The 21,555-nt window shown below is 46.3% G+C and overlaps 1 protein-coding gene across 1 annotated transcript in view; it reads right to left on the minus strand.

The window, feature by feature from the left end:
* Window positions 1-1,205: 1,205 nt before the first annotated feature.
* Window positions 1,206-21,555, minus strand: part of LOC109888738 (filamin-C) — a 58,987-nt gene continuing 38,637 nt past the window's right edge. The window contains exons 26-42 of the mRNA XM_020479909.2: window positions 19,130-19,226; window positions 18,724-18,864; window positions 17,226-17,354; window positions 16,928-17,101; window positions 16,434-16,595; window positions 15,939-16,142; window positions 15,496-15,648; window positions 15,135-15,257; window positions 10,810-11,067; window positions 10,181-10,453; window positions 9,841-9,978; window positions 8,762-8,877; window positions 8,002-8,134; window positions 7,589-7,765; window positions 2,271-2,489; window positions 1,639-1,851; window positions 1,206-1,536 (exon numbers count right to left, since the gene is read on the minus strand). Of these exons, the coding sequence (XP_020335498.1) occupies window positions 1,349-1,536; window positions 1,639-1,851; window positions 2,271-2,489; window positions 7,589-7,765; window positions 8,002-8,134; window positions 8,762-8,877; window positions 9,841-9,978; window positions 10,181-10,453; window positions 10,810-11,067; window positions 15,135-15,257; window positions 15,496-15,648; window positions 15,939-16,142; window positions 16,434-16,595; window positions 16,928-17,101; window positions 17,226-17,354; window positions 18,724-18,864; window positions 19,130-19,226 (2,898 nt within the window). The 3' untranslated portion in view covers window positions 1,206-1,348. The remainder of the gene's footprint in view (window positions 1,537-1,638; window positions 1,852-2,270; window positions 2,490-7,588; window positions 7,766-8,001; window positions 8,135-8,761; window positions 8,878-9,840; window positions 9,979-10,180; window positions 10,454-10,809; window positions 11,068-15,134; window positions 15,258-15,495; window positions 15,649-15,938; window positions 16,143-16,433; window positions 16,596-16,927; window positions 17,102-17,225; window positions 17,355-18,723; window positions 18,865-19,129; window positions 19,227-21,555) is intronic.

Genomic DNA, 21,555 nt, shown 5'->3' on the forward strand with positions numbered 1-21,555 from the left:
GATTCGCCCCTCTGCCTCGTCCAGGCGCCCCGCGTTTATGGTTATCTTGTTGTTGATGTCAGGCAAAGCGTTTTCCAGGATTGTCACCTTGCCCCCTATCGCACTGAGCTGAGAGTTAATGGCATCTAATTTAGTGTTTAGTTCTGTACGTTGGGATCTCAACTCAGAAAGGATGTCTTCGACAGAGTGCGAGGTTGGCATTCGTTGTGCCTCGTGGGGGAGCGGGTTCTCTTGCTCCTGGCTAATGGCGCTAGTTTTTTCTGAAGCTAGCTTCTTCTTGGAGGCTTTTTCCGTCGCTAATACTCGAGTCCGGGTAAAAATGTCACCTGTAGTGTCGCCTTTTGTAGCCGCCATGACTTTTTCTTACTAAAGCTAAATGAGTTTGAACTTGAGTGGAGGTAAGATTAGGAATTGGAAACTACTTGTGCGGAGCTCTTAGTTCATGCGGCCATCTCGTCCAAGGGTCACGTGATCCCCCCACAGACATTATTTTAACAGTTTTGGAAACTTTAGAGTGTTGTCTATCGAAATCTACCAGATATATGCTGGGCTAAGCCTAAAATGTTTAGAAATCCTAGAAAAGCCCCACGGCATGTTCATAATGACACTCATATTCAGTCAAAATCACTAAATAAACCCACTTGTGTTTTGTCAAGGCATATATATCTGCAAAGTTTACCAAAAAATATAGGTTAATATAACAAAAAGATATGTTTCTCTTTATTTAAGCATACAAACCATATGATATTTAATACTGTTTGATAGCAAATTATCTTCAGTTTATAACATTCACACATTAAGCCATCCTTTGCTACACAACAATCCCTTTCTATTGGTCGAACAGGGTCTTGGGACCAATCAAAATACTTTGAACAACATAAATTGGAACACGTCTACAGTACACATAGAGATTGATAGATGGCGCACTGCCCATGCAGTTACAGAAACAATTAATGGCAAAATATAGGAGTGCCCTCTTTCTAACTCTGGAAAGAATTACTATTGCAACAACACATCATCAGTAGGGTAAAACTAACCTGTCTCACGACGGTCTAAACTCAGCTCAAGTTCCCTATTAGTGGGTGAACAATCCAACGCTTGGTGAATTCTGCTTCACAATGATAGTCATTAGTCACAGACAACTTTTCTCTAAACAGTAACAGTTAGAGTTAATCATTTTTAAATAAAGGTTGAAATCTTATTTTTTACTTATAGGGAGAGAAACATCTTTGCATGTTTTTTGTGCACATTGGGAGAGGAGGTTCGTTCTACAGTCGTGCAGCGGAGCAGGGTGGCGGTGAAATGGGGGTCAGGGGTGAGATTTCAAGGGTTGGAGAACAGAGTTCTTTCAGGGTACAGCTACTTTAAACGGGCTGCCAGTAACACTGTCATCCCCCCACTTGACGATAATGGTGTAGTTGTCCTTGTCTTTGACAGTGTAGGTGACGTTGTACAGGCGGTTGCCCATGTGTTTAACGTACACCTTTTCACAGGGCGTCCTGGGACCGTGCACTCCCACCAGTAACATGTTTGTACCTGGAAGAGGGGATGGTTAGGAATGGTACTAGAGGAGTGTGTGTATGTGTGTGTTACATATTGGTGTGGGTGTTACATATTCCTCGAGTCTGTTCTTCTCACCTGCTTTGCTGCAGTCCACATTGAATACATTCTTCTGTCCGACCAGAGCCTTGGTGAGCCCGCCGCCTCGACACACCACCTTGCTGGCGTCAGAGGTCAGTTTTGAGGAGGACGAGGTACTGTACGCTCCTGCTACCTTGGACGTCTTAGTAATCGTCTGTACCAGGACCGAGGACGTCTCGTGAAGGCTGTGACCACCAGACAGACGGGTACCTGAGGGAGGTTACAATGTTACAAAAGAGCTGCAGTAACAACTCAAACCAGACATTACATGATCTAACACCTCCCCTCCTCAGAACAGACAAGAGCACCATGAATGGGGGTTTCTTATGAGAGGGTGGGTGGCTACTTAGAACAACACTGTTAACCTGTAGGCTACTGTTTTCCCCATCTCAACATATTCATACAACATAGATTCCTCATACTCAGGGGGATTCTTTGTAACTTCACAACAACATACAGCATCGAGCCTTACTTTCTACATTTTGCCGGTGCTTCAGAGGATGCACTCAGTCTTCAGCACTGACGTCAGTGACTATTCAATTTCTCGTTTTATACCGAAAACCTCAACATCCTTTTCATCAAGATCTGCCAGTCATGCTGCACACACATGTCACACACCGAACACACACCTGTGACTTTGGCTTTGAATGGGCTGCCCACTATATGGTTGGGTCCTCCATATTTGATGGTGATGAGATAGTTGCCGGGGGCCATGGGTGTGTAGATGACCTTGTAGCCATCAAGGCAATCGGAACAGTCCATCTTCACCTTAGAGGGACCGTCGATAGTCACGGACAGGGCACCCGACCCCGCGTTACAGGTGTTCACTACAAACTCTGAGGCTACACCTAGAGGGAGAGAGAAAGACTACATGGTGAGGAGAGCTAGCATTCATAATGCATCATTTTCAGACAGCATCACAACTAGGGCTGTGGCGGTCACAAATTTCGTCAGCCGTGATTGTCAAGCAAATAACTGTCGGTCTAATGGTAATTGACCGTTAATTAACGTAAACACATTTAGCATCTCCTGGCTTCCACACATACCCTATACAAGCCACTGATGCAGACCTTTGGAACATATACATTTAGAAAAGTCTAATAAATCGATGTAATATAGCCTACACCTTCTCAATAAATCCATGATTTATTTTAGACAGGTCTAAAGAAGCATGATATGAAGAAAATGTAGTCTATTTCAGAAGAACAGAATAGCATACTCTGAGTTGTCCTTATGTTAGGTCCTGATCTGGCTATGCCAAATGGCTGTGGGCTACACTAGTTCATTTAGACGACAATATTTACTTAGAATTCCAAGGCATTATTTTATAGTATGAAGAATTGTAACGGCGTTCTTCGTTTGTTGAAAGAGAGGACCGAAATGCAGCGTGGTGGTTACTCATGTCTTTAATGAATGAAAATGACAATACATGAAATAACTTATAAATACAAAAAACAACAAACGGAACGTGAAACTTATTACAGCCTATCTGGTGAACACTACACAGAGACAGGAACAATCACCCACGAAAGACAAAGTGAAACTCAGGCTACCTAAATACGGTTCCCAATCAGAGGCAACGAGAATCACCTGACTGCTGATTGAGAACCGCCTCAGGCAGCCAAGCCTATACAACACCCCTAATCAGCCGCGATCCCAAATACTCCAAACCCCAATACGAAATACAATAACATAAACCCCTGTCACACCCTGGCCTGACCAAATATATAACGAAAACACAAAATACAATGACCAAGGCGTGACAGAACCCCCCCCCCCCCAAGGTGCGGACTCCCGGACGCACCTCAAAACCATAGGGAGGGTCCGGGTGGCCGTCTGTCCATGGTGGCGGCTCCGGCTCGGGACGTGGACCCCACTTCATTAATGTCCTAGTTCCTCCCCTTCGCGTCCTGGGATAATCCACCCTCGCCGCCGACCATGGCCTAATAGTTCTCACCCAGCACCCCACAGAACTGAGGAGCAGCTCGTGACTGAGGGGCATCTCGGGACTGAGGGACAGCTCGGGACTGAGGGGCAGCTCGAGACTGAGGGGCAGCTCGGGACTGAGGGGCAGCTCGGGACTGAGGGGCAGCTCGGGACTGAGGGGCAGCTCGGGACTGAGGGGCAGCTCGGGACTGAGGGGCAGCTCGGGACTGAGGGGCAGCCCGGAACTGAGGGGCAGCCCGGAACAGAGGGGAAGCCCAGTACTGAGAGGAAGCCCAGTACTGAGAGGAAGCCCAGTACTGAGAGGAAGCCCAGTACTGAGATCAAGCTCAGGTAGGTAGTAGGCTCCGGTAGATCCTGGCTGGCTGGCGGATCTGGAAGATTCTGGTTGACAGGCTGATCTGGAAGAATCTGGTTGACTGGCAGATCTAGAAGATCATGGCTGACTGGCGGATCTAGCTGCTCTATGCAGACTGACAGCTCTGACTGCTCCATGCAGGCTGACAGCTCCTTGCAGACTGGCAGCTCTGGCTGCTTCATGCAGACTGACAGCTCTGACTGCTCCATGCAGGCTGACAGCATCCTGCAGACTGGCAGCTCCTTGCAGACTGGCAGCTCCATGCAGACTGACAGCTCTGGCTGCTCCATGCAGACTGACAGCTCTGGCTGCTCCATGCAGACTGACAGCTCTGGCTGCTCCATGCAGACTGACAGCTCTGGCTGATCCATGCAGACTGACAGCTCAGGCTGCTCCATGCAGACTGACATCTCAGGCTGCTCCATGCAGACTGACAGCTCAGGCTGCTCCATGCAGGCTGGCAGCTCAGGCTGCTCCATGCAGGCTGGCAGCTCTGGCTTCTCCATGCAGGCTGGCAGGCAGCTCCAGCTGCTCCATGCAGACTGACAGCTCTGGCTGCTCCCTGCAGGCTGGCAGCTCTGTCTGCGCTAAACAGGCGGGAGACTCCGGCAAGCGCTGTAGAGGAGAAAGGCTCTAGCTGCGCTAAACAGGCGGGAGACTCCGGCAGCGCAGGAGAGGAGAAAAGCGCTGGCTGCGCTGGACAGGCGAGAGACTCCGGCAGCGCAGGAGAGGCGAGGCGCACTGTAGGCCTGATGCGTGGTGCTGGAACTGGTGGTACTGGATCGAGGACACGCACAGGAAGCCTGGTGCGGGGAGCTGCTACCGGAGGACTGGAGTGGATGGGCTAGACCGTGAAGGCGTACTGGAGATCTTGAGAGCAGTGTTGGCACAGGACGTGCAAGGCTAGGGATGTGCACAGGAGGCCTGGTGCGTGAGGCTGGCACTAACTTCACCAGCCGACTAACACGCACCTCAGGACGAGTATGGAGCGCTAACTCAGGTGCCATCAAATCCCCAACACTTTCCGTCGGGCGAATTCTATGCAAAAAGCACCAACACAGCAACTCCCTCATTTCTCTCTCCTCCAATTTCCCCATTAACTCCTTCACAGTCTCTGTTTCGCTCACCTCCAACACCGGCTCTGGTTCTGGTCTCCTCCTTGGCTCTTCACGATAAACAGGGAGAGTTGGCTCAGGTCTATCTCCTGACTCAGCCACTCTCCCTCTGAGCCCCCCCCCAATACATTTTTGGGGCTGCTTTTCAGGCTTCGCTCTGCGCCGCCGTGTCTTTCTTTTCTTTTCTCCAACTCCATTCGCCTATAGCCTTCTTCGCACTGCTCTAGCGAATCCCATGCGGGCTCCTGCACTCTCTCTGGGTCGGCCGCCCACCTGTCGATTTCTTCCCACGTCGTATACTCCATGCCATTGCTGTCCATAACGTCCTCCTTTCGCTGCTGCCTGTTAACATGCTGCTCGGTCCGAGTGTGGTGGGTGATTCTGTAACGGCGTTCTTCGTTTGTTGAAAGAGAGGACCGAAATGCAGCGTGGTGGTTACTCATGTCTTTAATGAATGAAAACGACGATACATGAAATAACTTATAAATACAAAAAACAACAAACGGAACGTGAAACTTATTACAGCCTATCTGGTGAACACTACACAGAGACAGGAACAATCACCCACGAAAGACAAAGCGAAACTCAGGCTACCTAAATACGGTTCCCAATCAGAGGCAACGAGAATCACCTGACTGCTGATTGAGAACCGCCTCAGGCAGCCAAGCCTATACAACACCCCTAATCAGCCGCGATCCCAAATACTCCAAACCCCAATACGAAATACAATAACATAAACCCCTGTCACACCCTGGCCTGACCAAATATATAACGAAAACACAAAATACAATGACCAAGGCGTGACAAGAATACAATTGAACAAAGCTAAATAAAATAGAAACAATATTTTCTCCAAATGAGATTTGAAGGAGTCCAGGTGACTCCACTGACGTGTAATGATGGTGACAGGTGTGCATAATGATGGGCAGCCTGGCGCGAGAGGGTGAGCGGGAGCAGGCGTGATGTTTGAGAGGTTTTTGACAATACACTCTAGATGTATGTGTTCCAGAGTAGAGAGTGTTCCAGAGTAGAGAGACCCACGGTAGTTACTTTAATTGAGTACTGGCAGTGTCTGCTGTGGCATGTGGGAAGGTGCAAATTACCTGAAAAATATCTAATCTCTCAATGTGTGTGTGTATATATATACACACAGTGGTGCAAAAAAGTATTTAGTCAGCCACCAATTGTGCAAGTTCTCCCACTTAAAAAGATGAGAGACGCCTGTGATTTTCATCATAGGTACACTTCAACTATGACAGACAAAATGAGAAAATAAATCCTGAAAATCACATTATAGGATTTTTTATGAATTTATTTGCAAATTATGGTGGAAAATAAGTATTTGGTCACCTACAAACAAGCAAGATTTCTGGCTCTCACAGTCCTGTAACTTCTTCTTTAAGAGGCTCCTCTGTCCTCCACTCGTTACCTGTATTAATGGCACCTGTTTGAACTTGTTATCAATATAAAAGACACCTGTCCACAACCTAAAACAGTCACACTCCAAACTCCACTATGGCCAAAATCAAAGAGCTGTCAAAGGACACCAGAAACAAAATTGTAGATCTGCACCAGGCTGGGAAGACTGAATCTGCAATAGGTAAGCAGCTTGGTTTGAAGAAATCAACTGTGGGAGCAATTATTAGGAAATGGAAGACATACTAGACCACTGATAATCTCCCTCGATCTGGGGCTCCACGCAAGATCTCACCCCGTGGGGTCAAAATGATCACAAGAACGGTGAGCAAAAATCCCAGAACCACACGGCCCCCCCGTGAATGACCTAGTGAATGACCTGCACAGAGCTGGGACCAAAGTAACAAAGCCTACCATCAGTAACACACTACGCCGCCAGGGACTCAAATCCTGCAGTACCAGACGTGTCCCCTTGCTTAAGCCAGTACATGTCCAGGCCCGTCTGAAGTTTGCTAGAGAGCATTTGGATGATCCAGAAGAAGATTGGGAGAATGTCATATGGTCAGATGAAACCAAAATATAACTTTTTGGTAAAACCTCTACTCGTTGTGTTTGGAGGACAAAGAATGCTGAGTTGCATCCAAAGAACACCATACTCTTTTTCTCGCACAATTGCATAGCCTACAGAAATGTTGCGCAACATGAGCTCATGGGCTTTCATGAAGTGTTTGATTAGATTTTTGAATACATTTGAATTGATGTCAGAGTGATTAGAGGGACAATAGAGTACCAGGCAGTTAGCACTTTGGTAGGCTACTAATGACCAGGAAAAGCCTAAATACCGTGACTAAACGGTCATGTGGAATTTGACTGCCTTCTTCATGACTCGTGAACGCCTGTGTGGCAGTAATACGGTCACCGCAACAGCCCTAATCACAATAGGCAAAACTGGTTGAAATGATGTCACTGCAACCAGATTACAACCAATGATTAATATACTGTATGTGTATTAATCATTGATGACAAACCTCTCCTACATGTGTTGTCAGTAGCAGAGGGTCTGTGTACAGCGGGAGTAAGAAGATAAGAAGAAGATATAGAGTAGTGTATGTACCTGTGGACCCTCCATCCAGTCCAGGCCCATAAACTGTCACCATGCCTGGGTCTCCAGCCTGTCCGGCCTCCCCCACCCTCACGTTGAACGGACTTCCAGGGATGTGGCTGCCATTGAACTTGACGTCGATGGAGTGCACGCCATTCTCACGGGGAATGAAGCGGATGGCGTTCTTGTCTGGGGAATATGAGTGATTAGATATAAATAAATATAATGTTATAAAGTTAATGTTTTGTTCAACATTAAGTAACACATTTGTCCCCATCTCTCCCATTTAATTTGGCTGAAGTTAGGAATAGTGTGTACAGAAATCCGAACCTCGAATTACAGTCTCTCCAGGCCCATGGACTACTTTCAGAGTAAGGAACCATATAACTGTGAGGTTTAACACCAAACCTATCCTTATATCTCACCACTGTCCAGGTCTGTGATGTAGCACTCCTCTGCTGAGCCGGAGGGGGTATGGACCTTAGCATCAACCACGCCCCTTGCCCCGTTACACTGTACAGCGAACAACGCTTCCTGGTTCACCTTTAGGTCCTTCTCCTGAGGGGAGGAGGAAGGAAAAACAGGGTCAGGGCCTGGTAAAGCTCTGTAAGCTTGCCTTGTGTGTGTAGAATGTGTGTTTTTAACTGTGACTCATCTTGTTTATGAAACTACAATAAGGAGGTAAGTCGAGAGATTCCCGGGCTGAGTGTGTGTAAGAGGGAGAAGGTGTTAAATGGGTTTTCTAGTGGGGGGTGATGAGCAGTACTGATAGCCATGAGTAAGACCCTTACATCCCTCTCACTCACCATTAAACAACAACACATTCAAATAGCCTTGGTTTCTGCTGTAGCCCACGCCTCCAGTTACAATTCCAAGGACAAACAAAGCCTGACCAACAAGCGACTATTGTTATGCTAAATTATGGTCTTGTGAGGAGTGTTCTAATACAATACTTAAATATGTGATTGTGTGTGTGTGTGTGTGTGTGTGTGTGTGTGTGTGTGTGTGTGTGTGTGTGTGTGTGTGTGTGTGTGTGTGTGTGTGTGTGTGTGTGTGTGTGTGTGTGTGTGTGTGTGTGTGTGTGTGTGTGTGTGTGTGTGTGTGTGTGTGTGTGTGTGTGTGTGTGTGTGTGTGCGTGCGTGCGTGCGTGCGTGCGTGCGTGCGTGCGTGTGTGTGTGTGCCTACCTGCAGGCTGGTGACAGTGAGTCGGCATGCCTCATCAGACAGCGTTGCTATGGGAACAACAAAGGGGCTGTCGGGGATGTGCTCGTTGTTGAACTTGATTGACACTTCATAGTCACCTGAGGACACACAGCGGAACCAGGGAGTTAGAGACAAATAACAGTGATCAGTTGATTGAAATCTAGCAGTAGGAAAGGAGAAAAACATGGCGTAAATTACATAAAAAGATCTCAGTTTAGTATGATCAGATCAATAGCTGTCATTGTCTCTGCTGAATATGAGAGCTTATCTGTTTCTTTGATAAACTGTGGGAAAGACTGATGCCTTGTAGTCAGTGTGTTTGTTTCTTACTGTGTCCTCATCCCTCTAACTGGGGACAACTGCTATGTAGCTTTTTAGACCAACTACTGCCTAGCCTACTGCTATGTAGCATCTTAGTGCTATGTAGCTTCTTAGTGCTATGTAGCTTCTTTGGATTTTAAATGCTACAATGTGGGTGAACCATTTAGAAATTACAGCACTTTTTGTACATGTTCCCCCTATTTTAGGGAACCAAAATATTTTAGACAAGTTTACTTATATGTGTAGTCAAAAGCTTAGTATTTGGTCACAAATTCCTAGCACGCAATGACTCCATCAAGCTTGTGACTCTACACATTTGTTGGATGCATTGGCAGTTCGTTTTGGTTGCGTTTCAGATTATTTTGTTCCCAAGAGAAATAAATGGTAAATAATGTATTGTGTCATTTTAATTGTAAATAAGAATAGAATATGTTTCAGAACAGTTCTACATTAATGTGGATGCTACCATGATTACGGATAATCCTGAATACACATACTGTATAAGTGAATTTGTTCAAATACTTTAGGTTTCCAAAAATGAGGGGACTATCAAAAGTGCTGTAATTTCTAAACAGTTCCCCCGATATAGATGAAAATACCCTCAAATTAACCTCACTCTCATAGTATAAATGAAAGTGCTGGTGTACAGAGCCCCCCTCTCAAAAAAAGTTTCACTGTCCAAATACTTTATTCAATTTTTGGTCCTTGGAGCTGGATGGGGTTTTTCTACCCTATCTCACCTGGATCCTGTACAATGTAGACCACCCTACAGGATCCATCCTTCCTGTCTTCAAAGGAGATCTCAGCCTTACTGGGCCCCTCTACAGCGATGGACAGACCGCCTGCACCGGCCTCCCGCGTCCAGATACTAAATTCAGCTACGGGGAGGGAGGGAGAGAGAGATGGGATTAACCTGGTTCAACTAAAGTAGGCAAAAAAATCACGTATTGAAAGTAAAACATTCTTAAAAAATATATGTGCTGTATGCAAAATCAGTGCTAGTTAGTGTAAAGGAAAGGACAAATACAACAGTTGTGTTTTTTTTTTCAAAAACAGAGAGGGTCAGGTCAGACTACTTACTTGGTGCTCCTGCCACTCCTCTCTCCAGCCCAGTGCCTCCGGCCCGAACCTTGTGGGACCCTCCTTCTCCCAGGGGTCCCACTGTAAACTGGAAGGGACTACCTGGGACGTGCTGCCCGCTGTACTTCACATTGACCGTGTGGGCCCCCATCTCCTGGGGCACGAAGCGGACACTGTAGGTGCTGTCCCCTCCATCTATGATCTCTGCCTGTTCTGTTTTACCCCCAGGGCTGGTAACCTGGGCCATCATACTACCCTTGGTAGCGGTTTCACCTAGGGGAGGGAGGAGCGAAGGATAGGGGGTGTCAGACTGGCTGGGAGAAAAAGGGTTCTTCGGCTGTCCACATAGGAGAACCCTTTTTGGTTCCAGATACAACACTTTTGGGATCCATGTAAAACCCTTTTCACAGAGAAAGGAACCCAAAAGAGTTCTCATCTGGGGACAGCTGAAGAAACCTTTTGTTATCAGTTTTCTTTTACGAGTGTAGTTGAAACAACCATATATCGATTATGATCATTGCAAGTAAAACCTTGCTCAATATTGTCGCTATCTGTAAAATCAGTAAAAGAAAAACAAGTACAACCGTTGAGTGTTCGTAAATTTGTATTTTTTCTTCATTCATTCTCACCTGGTGTGACTGTAGCGGGTATCCCAGCGAAGCTAGCCAGACTCTCTCTGCCCAGGAACTCTCCAAAAACATCTTTGAATGGACTGGCTCCTCCTGTTCCTCCCGTCTGGGTGCTCTCTTCGACCCTCACCTCCCTCTTCGTCTCGCCGCCCCGCATCTTGCTGATCTCCGTGCGCTCCTTGCGTGTGTACGTGTGGCTACTGGGTGTGAATGTGCGCGTCATACTCTCCTGGGCTGACACCATCTGGAACCAGTTTCCTATTGGTGGAGAGAGAGCAGGGATGGTTAGTGTTTGGTTAGTCTTAGATGCAAGCTATACTTGTGCTAGCTAGCTTAGCTTTAAAGCCAGCGAGCAAAAGCTGTATGAAAGTTGATTGAGAGTCGAGTGATAGGGGTAACAACCACCGTTGTGTTCATTCTATAGATGATATTAACACACTTCAGCACCATGAGAGTAATACTTGACCACATTGTGACCATGTTTAAAATGAAATAAACATCTAAATGTGTTTGTCACATGCTTCGTAAACAATGCTTATTTACTGGTACTTTTTCAAAAATGCAGATTTAAAGAAAAGATTTCACTATTTTTTTTAAATAGTGACAAGAAGAATAAATACAGAGAATACTGAATAACAATGACGATTAAAACTAACATGGTTATATACAGGGAATACCAGTAGCACATCGATGTTCAGGTGTAGGATGTTATTGAATTAGCTATGTACAATACAGTGCATTGGGAAAGTATTCAGACCCCTTGTTTTTTTCCACATTTTGTTATGTTACAGCCTTATTCTAAAATTGATTTAAAAAAAAATCCTCAATCTAAACACAATACCCTAAAATGACAAAATGAAAATGGATTTTTAGAAATTTTGGCAAATCTATGAAAATAAAATCAATATTATTGGAGCCCACTTGTGGTAAATTCAATGGATTGGACATGAAAGGATTTGGTAAGGTCCCACAGTTGACAGTGCATGTCAAATCAAAAACCAAGCCATGTTATCGAAGGAATCGTCTGTAGAGCTCCGAGACATTATTGTGTCGAGGCACAGATCTAGGGAAGGGTACCAAAAAATGTCTGCATGTCCACCAAGACTCTAGAGCTGGCAGCCAGGCCAACCTGAGCAATCGTGGGAGAAGGGCCTTGGTCAGGGAGGTGACAAAGAACCCGATGGTCACTCTGACAGAGCTCTAGAGTTCCTCTGTGGAGATGGCAGAAGCTTCCAGAACGACAACCATCTCTGCAGCACTCCACCAATCAGGCCTTTTTGGTAGAGTGGCCAAACGGAAGCCTCTCCTCAGTAAAAGGCACACGACAGCCCGCTTGGAGTTTGCCAAAAGTCACTGAAAGGACTCTCGGCATGAGAAACAAGATTCTCTGGTCTGATGAAACCAAGATTGAACTCTTTGGCCTGAATGCCAAGCGTCACATCTGGAGGAAACTTGGCACCATCCCTACGGTGAAGCATGGTGGTGGCCGCATCATGCTGTGGGGATGTTTTTCAGGAGCAGGGACTGGGAGACTAGTCAGGTTGGGGGAAAGATGAATGGAGAAAAGTACAGAGAGATCCTTGATGAAAACCTGCTCCAGAGTGCTTCGGGGACAAAGTCCTTGAGTGGCCCAGCCAGAGCCCTGACTTGAACCTGATCGAACATCTCTGGAGAGACCTGAAAATGGCTGTGCAGCGACGCTCCGCATCCAAACTGACAGAGCTTGAGAGGATCTGCAGAGAAGAATGGGAGAAACTCCCAAAATACAGGTGTGCCAAGCTGTAATCACTGACAAAGGTTCTTCAACAAAGTACTGAGTAAAGGGTCTGAATACTTTTCCAAACATTTGCAAAAATGAAAAAAAATAACTGTTTTTGTTTTGACATTATGGGTTATTGTGTGTAGAGTGATGAGGAAAACAAGGTGACAAAGGGGTGACAAAACAATTTAATCCAAAGATGAAAACTATTTAATCAATTTTAGAATAAGGCTGAAGCGTAACAAAATGTGGAAAAAGTTAAGGGGTCTGAATACTTTCCGAATGCACTGTAGGTGGGATAAAGTGACTAGGAAACAGGATAGATAATTGACAGTAGCAGCAGCGAGTAGCCATTTGATTAGCTATTTTGCAGTCTTGTTTGTTTAGCAGTCTTATGGCTTGGTGGTAAAAGCTGTTCAGGGCCCTGTTGGTTCCAGACTTGATGCACTGGTACCATTTTCCGTGCGGTAGCAGAGAGAACAGTCTATGGCTTGGGTGGCTGGAGTCTTTGACAATTCTTTGGACCTGCCTCTGACACCACCTGGTATGGAGGTCCTAGAAGGCAGGGAGCTTGGCCCCAGTGATGCAATGGCCATACTCACCACCCTCTGTAACAGTTGCCGTACCAGGTAGTGATGCAGCCAGTCAAGATGCTCTCAATGTTGCAGCTGTAGAAGTTTTTGAGAATCTGAGGGCCCATTGCCAAATATTTTCAGCCTGCTGAGGGGGAAGAGGCGCTATCGTGCCCTCTTCACGACTGTGTGGGTGTGTGTGGATCATGTTAATTCCTTAGTGATTTGGACACCAAGAAACTTGAAGCTCTCGACCCACTCCACTACAGCCCCATCGATGTGGATGGGGGCGTGCTTGCTCCTCTGTTTCCTGTAGTCCATGATCAGCTCCTTTGTCTTGCTAACGTTGAGTGAGAACTTGTTGTTCCTGGCACCACTGCCAGGTCTCTGACCTCCCCTTATAGGCTGCCTCATTGTCGTTGATGATCAGTCCTACCACCGGCGTATCATCAGCAAACATGATGATGGTATTGGAGTCGTGCATGGCCACGCAGTCGTTGGTGAACAGGGAGTACAGGAGGGACTAAGCACACACCCCTGAGAGACCCCCGTGTTGATGATCAGCGTTGTGGATGTGTTGTTGCCTACCCTCACCGCCTAGGGGGGGCGGCCCATCAGGAAGTCCAGGATCCAGTTGCAGAGGGAGATGTTCAGTCCTAGGGTCCTGAGCTTGGTAATGAAGTTGGAGGGGACTATGGTGCTTAATGCTGAGCTGAAGTCAATGAACAGCATTCTTATATTTCATGGCAATAGATGTGAGGGTTACAGGGTGATATTCATTTAGGCAGGTTACCTTGGTGTCCTTGGGCACGGGGGTGGGGACTATGGCACTGGGACTATGGTGTTCAGCTTGAAACATGGTATTGGTATTCAGGGATAAGTTTAACATTTCAGTGAAGACACTTTCAAGCTGGTCAGTGCATGCTCTAAGTATGTGGCCTGGTATTCCATCTGTCTCCGCAGCCTTGCGAATGCCAACCTGTTTAAAGGTGTTACTCACATACGGAGAGAGAGATCACACAGTTGTCTGGAACAGTTGGTGCTCTCATGCATGGCTCAGTGTTGTTTGCCTCGAAGCGAGCATAGAAGGCATTTAACTCATCTGGTAGGCTTGTGTCACTGGGCAACTCACAGCTCAGTTTCCTTTTGAAATCCGTGATAATTTGCAGGCCCTGCCACATCCGTCGAAAATCAGAGCCGGTGTAGTGGGATTCGATCTTAGTCTTATATTGACGATTTTCCTATTTGATGGCTCATCAGAGGTCATTGCAGGATTACTTATAAGCGTCCGTATTAGTGTCCCGCTCCTTGAAAGCGGCAGCTCAAGCCTTTAGCTCAGTGCGGATGTTACCTGTAACCAATGGCTTCTGGATCAGGTATGTAAGTACTGTACAGTAACTCTGGGGGCGATGTCGTCAATGCACTTATTAATGAAGCCAGTTACTGATGTGGTAAACTCCTCAATGTTATCGGATGAATCCTGGAAGATATTCAAATCTGTGCTAGCAAAACAGTCCCGTAGTTTAGCATCCGATTCATCGGACCAATTCTGTATCACTTGTACTTCCTGTTTGAGTTTTTGCTTGTAAGCAGGAAGCAGGAGAATAGAGTTATGGTCTGGTGATGGTTTTTGTGTGTGGAATAAAGGTGATCTAGAGTTTTGTCACCTCTAGTTGCACAGGTGACATGCTGGTAAAAATGAGGTAAAACGGATATAAGTTTTCCCGCATTAAAATCACTGGCCATGACAAACACTGCCTTTGAATGTGCATTTTCTTGTTTGCTTATGGCCCTATACAGGTTGTTGAGTGTGGTCTTAGTGGCAGCATCAGTTTGTGGTGGTAAATAGACAGCTACAAAACATATAGATGAAAACTCTTGGTAAATAGTATGGTCTGTAGCTTATCATGAGGTATTGTAATTCAGGCGAGCAAAGACCTGAGACTCCCTTAACATTAGATATCGCGCACCAGCTGTTGTTAGGCTGTGCTCACCAGGGATTTTGAGGTTGAGGCCACAGGCGCTGCCGACAGAAGCGATGGCGGGGGCAGTTCTCTTCCTGGTGATGCTCTCCTTCATCCTTCCTTCTCCTGTCACCTTCACTGTGAAAGGACTTCCTGAGGATCAGCCAATCAGAGAGTACCAGCAACAGCCAATTAGTGAGGTCAGGGAGAAGTGTATTAGCCAAGGAGAGGTCCGAAACCGGAATTGGTGCAGAAAAAAAATCACAGGTAACAGTGACTGACAATGTTGTTCGATAATGAAACGCAATCTCACCTAAACCAAGTTAATTTACGGATTTTACACATTTTTGATAACATTTACAAAACTGAAGTAAGACAAAGAAACACTAACCTGGGATGTGCTTGTCAGAAAACTTGATGTTGATGATGTGGTTGCCTAGCTCTGTGGGGCAGTAACTGACTCTGCACGTCCCATCCTCCACAACCTCACAGTTAATATCCACTTTACTCGGACCCTCGATCGACAACCCTAGACCACCATAACCTGAGAAAAAGAGAAAGATGTAAGGCAATGGAGAGAGCATTGTATCTGTCAATTAACTTTAGCAGATATGGGTTAGATTAGCTTAAAAGAAAGATATACCCATTTTGAATGTTGATGCGAAACTCGTCATACCGTCTGTATTTCTGCCTGCTTGAACGGCGAATAGCTCAGACACACATGAACACTTGAAATGACTCTGGGAATCGATAGAACATCACTCAGAGATGCACAAAAACTATAAACATTCAAAATGGGTGAATCTTTCCTTTAATATGTCTAACATGCCTTACCTGCATCCCTAGTGTCCACAAAGAACTCAGCCATTTTGAAGGTGTGTGCCTCCACCAGTCCTTTACCAAAGGCCTTGACCCTACTGGCCTCGCCAATATCTGACTGGCCAACCTGGATCTTGAAAGGGCTGTTGGTCACGTGCTTACCGTTCTTCTTCACGCTCACCTCGTGCTCTCCCACCTCCTTAGGGGTGAAGGAGATACCTGCAGATGGAGAGATGGAGGAGAGGAGTATGTAAGTAGATATTTGAACTGAATATTTAAACAGGGATTAGTTAAAGGATTCACAAATTCTGACAGTGCTGTCATCATTTTATGCTTCAAGAAAGTTGAACTCAGTGCTGTCTGTCTGTCGTGAGTCCCAAGACTGATGGTTTACACGGAGAAAAAGGTTACTTTGCTTCAGAGTAAGGAAACTAAACCATTTATTCTACCCACCAGCGCCATGTTATTGAAAGTCTCTAGCTCAGGCCAGACTAGTGGGTAGTATCTCACCTATGTATCTGCTGGGCAGTCTCTTGAGCAAACACGGCTCTTCGTTGCCTGATGGAGCTCTGATATTAGCCGTCAGCAGACTCAGGTCAGACTCTGTGATCTTCAGTGACAAGTCTGCTGCTGTCCCCACGTTGAGCTGGGATGTCCTGATAGAGTCATCACCTTGATAGAGAGAAATGGAAAACAGATTGACAAACCATTTATTAATATTTACTAACTACATAATAACATGTATTAACCATTTAGAAACCATTTACTTACCATTAACTAACAGTTACTAACATGTACAAACAATTACAAACATTCACTCACAATGACTGACCATTTACTTACACTTACAAATCATTTGCTAACCCTTTACTAACCATCCCGAATACCATTTTACGTAGTGCCCTACAACACATATGATTGATCAATATACCAGTGATTTCAAGGCAAAAGTATGAGTGGCATTGTGACTGCACCCCTGAGTGTTCTGGTCCAGACACACTCACCAGTGATTTTAGCAGTGAAGGGGCTGCCGGCAATGTGTTTGTTGTCAAACTTGACAATGATCTTGTAGTCTCCTGGTGAGGTGGGCAGGTAGGATACAGTACAGGTTCCATCCTTATTGTCTTTACAGGTGATCTTTGCCTTAGAAGGACCCTCCACCGCTAGGGACAGACCACCTGTGTGTGTGTGTGTGAGAGAGAGAGAGAGAGAGAGAGTTACTCTGTCTACATAGGATTAGATGGAGAAATGTTTTCCCATCATTGTGGACAGATAAGAAATAAGAAAAATAGTCAGAAGTACCTTCTCCAGCGTTTTTGGTGACCACAATGAAAGTGACAGGTTTGTTGATGGACCCTTGACAGAGACCAGGGCCGTGTGCTGTCACCAGACCACTGTTCATAGCATCCACATAAAACTGGAGGGGGCTTCCTGTGAGGGGGAGAGATTTAATGGAGGGAATGGACCATCAGAAAGTTTGTTCAATATTCATCAATGTTTATTTAACATTCATTTACATAAATACGCCTGTTTAAACACCTGAGCTGTCACGTGTGCTCCCTTTCTGGCCTCTAGGTCACCAGGCTGCTCGTTATGGTGCACACCTGTCATCATCGTTACGCGCACCTGGGCATAATCAGACTCACCTGATTATGATTATCACTTTTTGTTTTGGTGGGAATTTGGTCGGGTCTGGGAGCCGCTACAGGCTCTCATGCCTCAGACAGATCTAAAGGCTACCCTGCCTCCGTCGGTTCGTCAGGCTCTCATGCCTCAGCCGGATCACCAGGCTCCGCTGCCTCAGCCGGCTCGTCTGGCTTTCATGGTTTTGCCGGAGAGCCCGGCTCCCCTGCTTCTACCGGCTCGTCAGGCTTTCATGCCTCAGCCGGATTGCCAGGCTCCACTGCCTCAGCGGGTCTGTCAGGTTCCAGCGCCCCTGCCGGCGACAGGTTCCCGCGCATCAGCAGGGGTGACGGGTCGGCTCCTGATCCCCGGGAACGTCCCTTTGGTTGGCGTCCTGTGGCAGGAGCAGAACTCTCTGGGTAGGGGGAACCGTCACGTATGCTCTCTCTCCGGCGCTCTAGGTCGCAATGCTCCCGCTTCTCAGCCGGACTGACAGGTTTCCTGTGCCTCAGGAGAAGTGACCGGTCTGCTCCTGAACCGCGGGATCATCATTTTGGTCGGCGTCCTGCGGCTGGAGCCACGAGCCGGGGAGGGGATACTGTCACATGTGCTCCCTCTCTGGCCTCTAGGTTACCAGGCTGTTCATTCCCCAGGCGTTAATTATTTATTACATGAGCTGGATTTTTTGTCGTTGAAATATAAACATAAGAATCTTAATTGAGCATAACTACTTAAATTGAGTCTGGGTTTAAGTGTTTTCTCCTCTGGTTTTGACAGACACACTGTACCTTTAACGGTTGTCGTCTTCCTCTTCTGAGGAGGAGTAGGAAATATCGGACCAATATGCAGCGTGGTAAGTGTTCATCATATTTATTACACTGAACACAGGAAACAAACGAACAAGCGAATAAAGAAAAAACGAAACAGTCCCGAATGGTGAAAAACACTGAAATGGAAAATAACCTCCCACACCCAAGAGTGAGGAAACAGGCTACCTAAGTATGGTTCTCAATCAGAGACAACGATTGACAGCTGCCTCTGATTGGGAACCATACCAGGCCAAAAACATAGAAATATAAACACAAGAACAAAACATAGAATGCCCACCCCAACTCTTGCCCTGACCAACCTAAAGTAGAAACATACAAAAGGAACTAAGGTCAGGACGTGACAGTACCTGGGATGTGATTTCCTTCATACTTGATGTCCATCTCGTGCAGACCCTTTTCAGTAGGGTTGAATTTAACTGTGATGGTCCCATCATTGTCATTTATTATGTAGGGATGGGCAGTCTTACCGTAGGGCATACGCACCTCACCTGGAAATTCCAGGAAAGGAAAGTGAGTGTGTCATTGTGTCAGAAACAGTGAGAGTATCTACAGGTACCTGTGTACTGTTTTATGTGTTAATGAGTATCTGTTAGGATTACAACATTCTGTAAAGTTTCCCAAATGTCCAAGTTTTCCCCAAATCCTGATAGGATAATCTTTGCATCCTTGCATAAGTAGAGAGGGAATCCTTTAACTGGGGTTTTGGGGGAAAACCTGGGAAATTTGGGAAAGTTTCCGGAAAAGTCCCTGTACCTGTGATCGGTCCCTGCTGTACAGTGAACGGGATGACCAGGGTGAGAGGGCGGAACTGATCCATGCCGTCACTAAGGACAATGGGCTCCTTTGTTGCCTAAAAGGGCATATGATACATGTACGAGTAACTATAGCAAGCTATGTCGATACAAAGTAAAAATTTAACTTTAATGCAGCCTTTTGACTCAGTTAAAATGTTGTTAAACCCTTATAAGACATCATAAAGATTCATACATGATAACAACAAGTTATAAAGCATTAAGTGAAGTATTACCCAATGTTAGTATTGTCCCCCAGAATGCTCCACACCACTCTCTCAACAGACCGCCTTCACCCTAATTTGTGTCTCTGATTCAGGAGAAATGTATTTCTATTCCTGTGATACCCACCTAGCTACTTAAGATCAATACACTAACTGTAAGTCACTCTGGATAAGAGTGTCTGCTAAATGACAAAAATGTAAATGTAATTTTCAGGTAATCAAATTTTAGCTATTTTGTAGCTTTGGCAACTATGTGTCTGTTTTCTACCCCAGTTCGCTCCTCTCCCTGTAGGCTATACAGACACTCCCCACTCCTTGGCTGCTACCCTAATTTAGTGTACCCTGTGCGCATAACCCATGTGGAATTCCTGGTCTCTGGTAGCGTTTGGAACTGCCGATCTGCAGTCAAGAACGCCCGAGTTCATCTCAGTCTATACTGCGCTTCAGCCCCTTAACTTTTTGGCCCTGATGGAGACATGGATCACCCCAGACAACACTACTACTCTAGCTGCTCTCTCTCTTCATCTGATTATGTTTTATTTCATAGTCCGAGAGCATCTGGTCGTCGTCGTGGTGGCACATGGCTACTCATTTCTCCTAAGTGAATATTTAGGATTTTTCTCCCTCTCTCATCTGTCCATCCCCTCATTTGAATTCCATGATGTCACTGTCACTTGTCCACTCAAGCTTAACATTGTTGTCATCTATCGCCCACCAGGTGCCCTTAGAGAGTTCCTCAATGAGCTTGACACCATGATAAGCTAATTTCCTGACGATGGCTCACCGCTCTTCAGACTTGGTGACTTCAACCTTCTGATGTCTGCCTTCGATTAATTTCTTTCCAGCTCTCTCTTTCCCCTCATTGCCTCTTTTGACCTCAACCTTTCCCAGACCTCTCCCACTCACAAGGCAGGCAAATACGCTTGACCTCATTTTTACTAAAGGCTGTTTGCCCACTAATCTCACTGCAACCCCGCTCCAGCTCTCTGATCACAACTTTGTTTCCTTTTCTGTCTTCCTCTCCTCCAAACCTAGCCACTCAGGCCCTAGCCAGATGGTCCTACGCCGTCGCAATCTTCACTCTCTCTCTCTCCCACAAATCCCTCTCTCTTCTGCTAAATTATTCTCTCACCTGTCTCCTGATTCTGCTCTTCAACCCTACTCTCCTCCCTTTTTCTCATCCTATGACTCATACTGTCCCCTTTCTTACCAGCTGGCTTGGCCCTCCCCTCCTGCTCCGTGGCTGAGTGACTCATTGCAAGCTTACAAAACAGCATGTGGGCAGCTGAACAAAATTGGAGGAAAACTACAATTCCAGAGGATCTATCATCCCTCCACTCCATCCTGTCGGGCCTCTGTATCCACTGTTAAAGCCACTTTCTACTCTACATTTCAAGCTTCTGCCTCTAACCCTAGGAAACTCTTCACAGCCTTCCTTAGTTCTTCACCTCCTCCCCCTCCCTCCTCCATCTCTGCAGACTTTGACAACCACTTTGAAAAGGTTGACAACATCCGCTCCTCATTCACTCAGCCTATTGAGTCCACTGGTCCCACTCACACAGAACTACCCTACTTCTTGACCTCTTTTCCCCCTCTCTCTCCAGATTAAATCCTGCAACTAGTGTGGTCCGAACACCCGACAACCTACCCGCTCAACCCCACCCCCCCTCCCATTTCCAGACCATCTCTGGAGACCTTCTCCCATTCCTCACTTCCCTCATCAACTCATCTCTGACCACTGACTGCGTCCCCTCTGACTTCAAAATGGCCTGAGTCACTCCCCTCCTCAAAAAACCAACACTCGACTCCTTTGACGTAAAAACTACAGACCGGTATCCCTTTGTTCTGTACCTTTCAAAATACTTGAGCATGCTGTCTCTAACCAACTCTCTAACCAGTCATGCTTCAAGATGGGTCACTCAACCAAAACTGCTCTTCTCTGTGTCATGGAGGCTCTCTGCACTGCCAAAGCTAAATCTCTATCCTCTGTTCTCATCCTCCTAGATCTGTCCACTGCCTTCGACACATTGAAACATCAAATCGACCCTCTCAGGGCTGGGCATCTCTGCACACTCTTGGGTTGCATCCTACCTGGCAGGCCGATCCTACCAGGTGATGTGGAGAGGATCTGTGTCTGCACTACGTACTTTCACGACTGGTGTCC

Source organism: Oncorhynchus kisutch, linkage group LG4, assembly GCF_002021735.2.
Source record: "Oncorhynchus kisutch isolate 150728-3 linkage group LG4, Okis_V2, whole genome shotgun sequence".
NCBI lineage: Eukaryota > Metazoa > Chordata > Actinopteri > Salmoniformes > Salmonidae > Oncorhynchus > Oncorhynchus kisutch.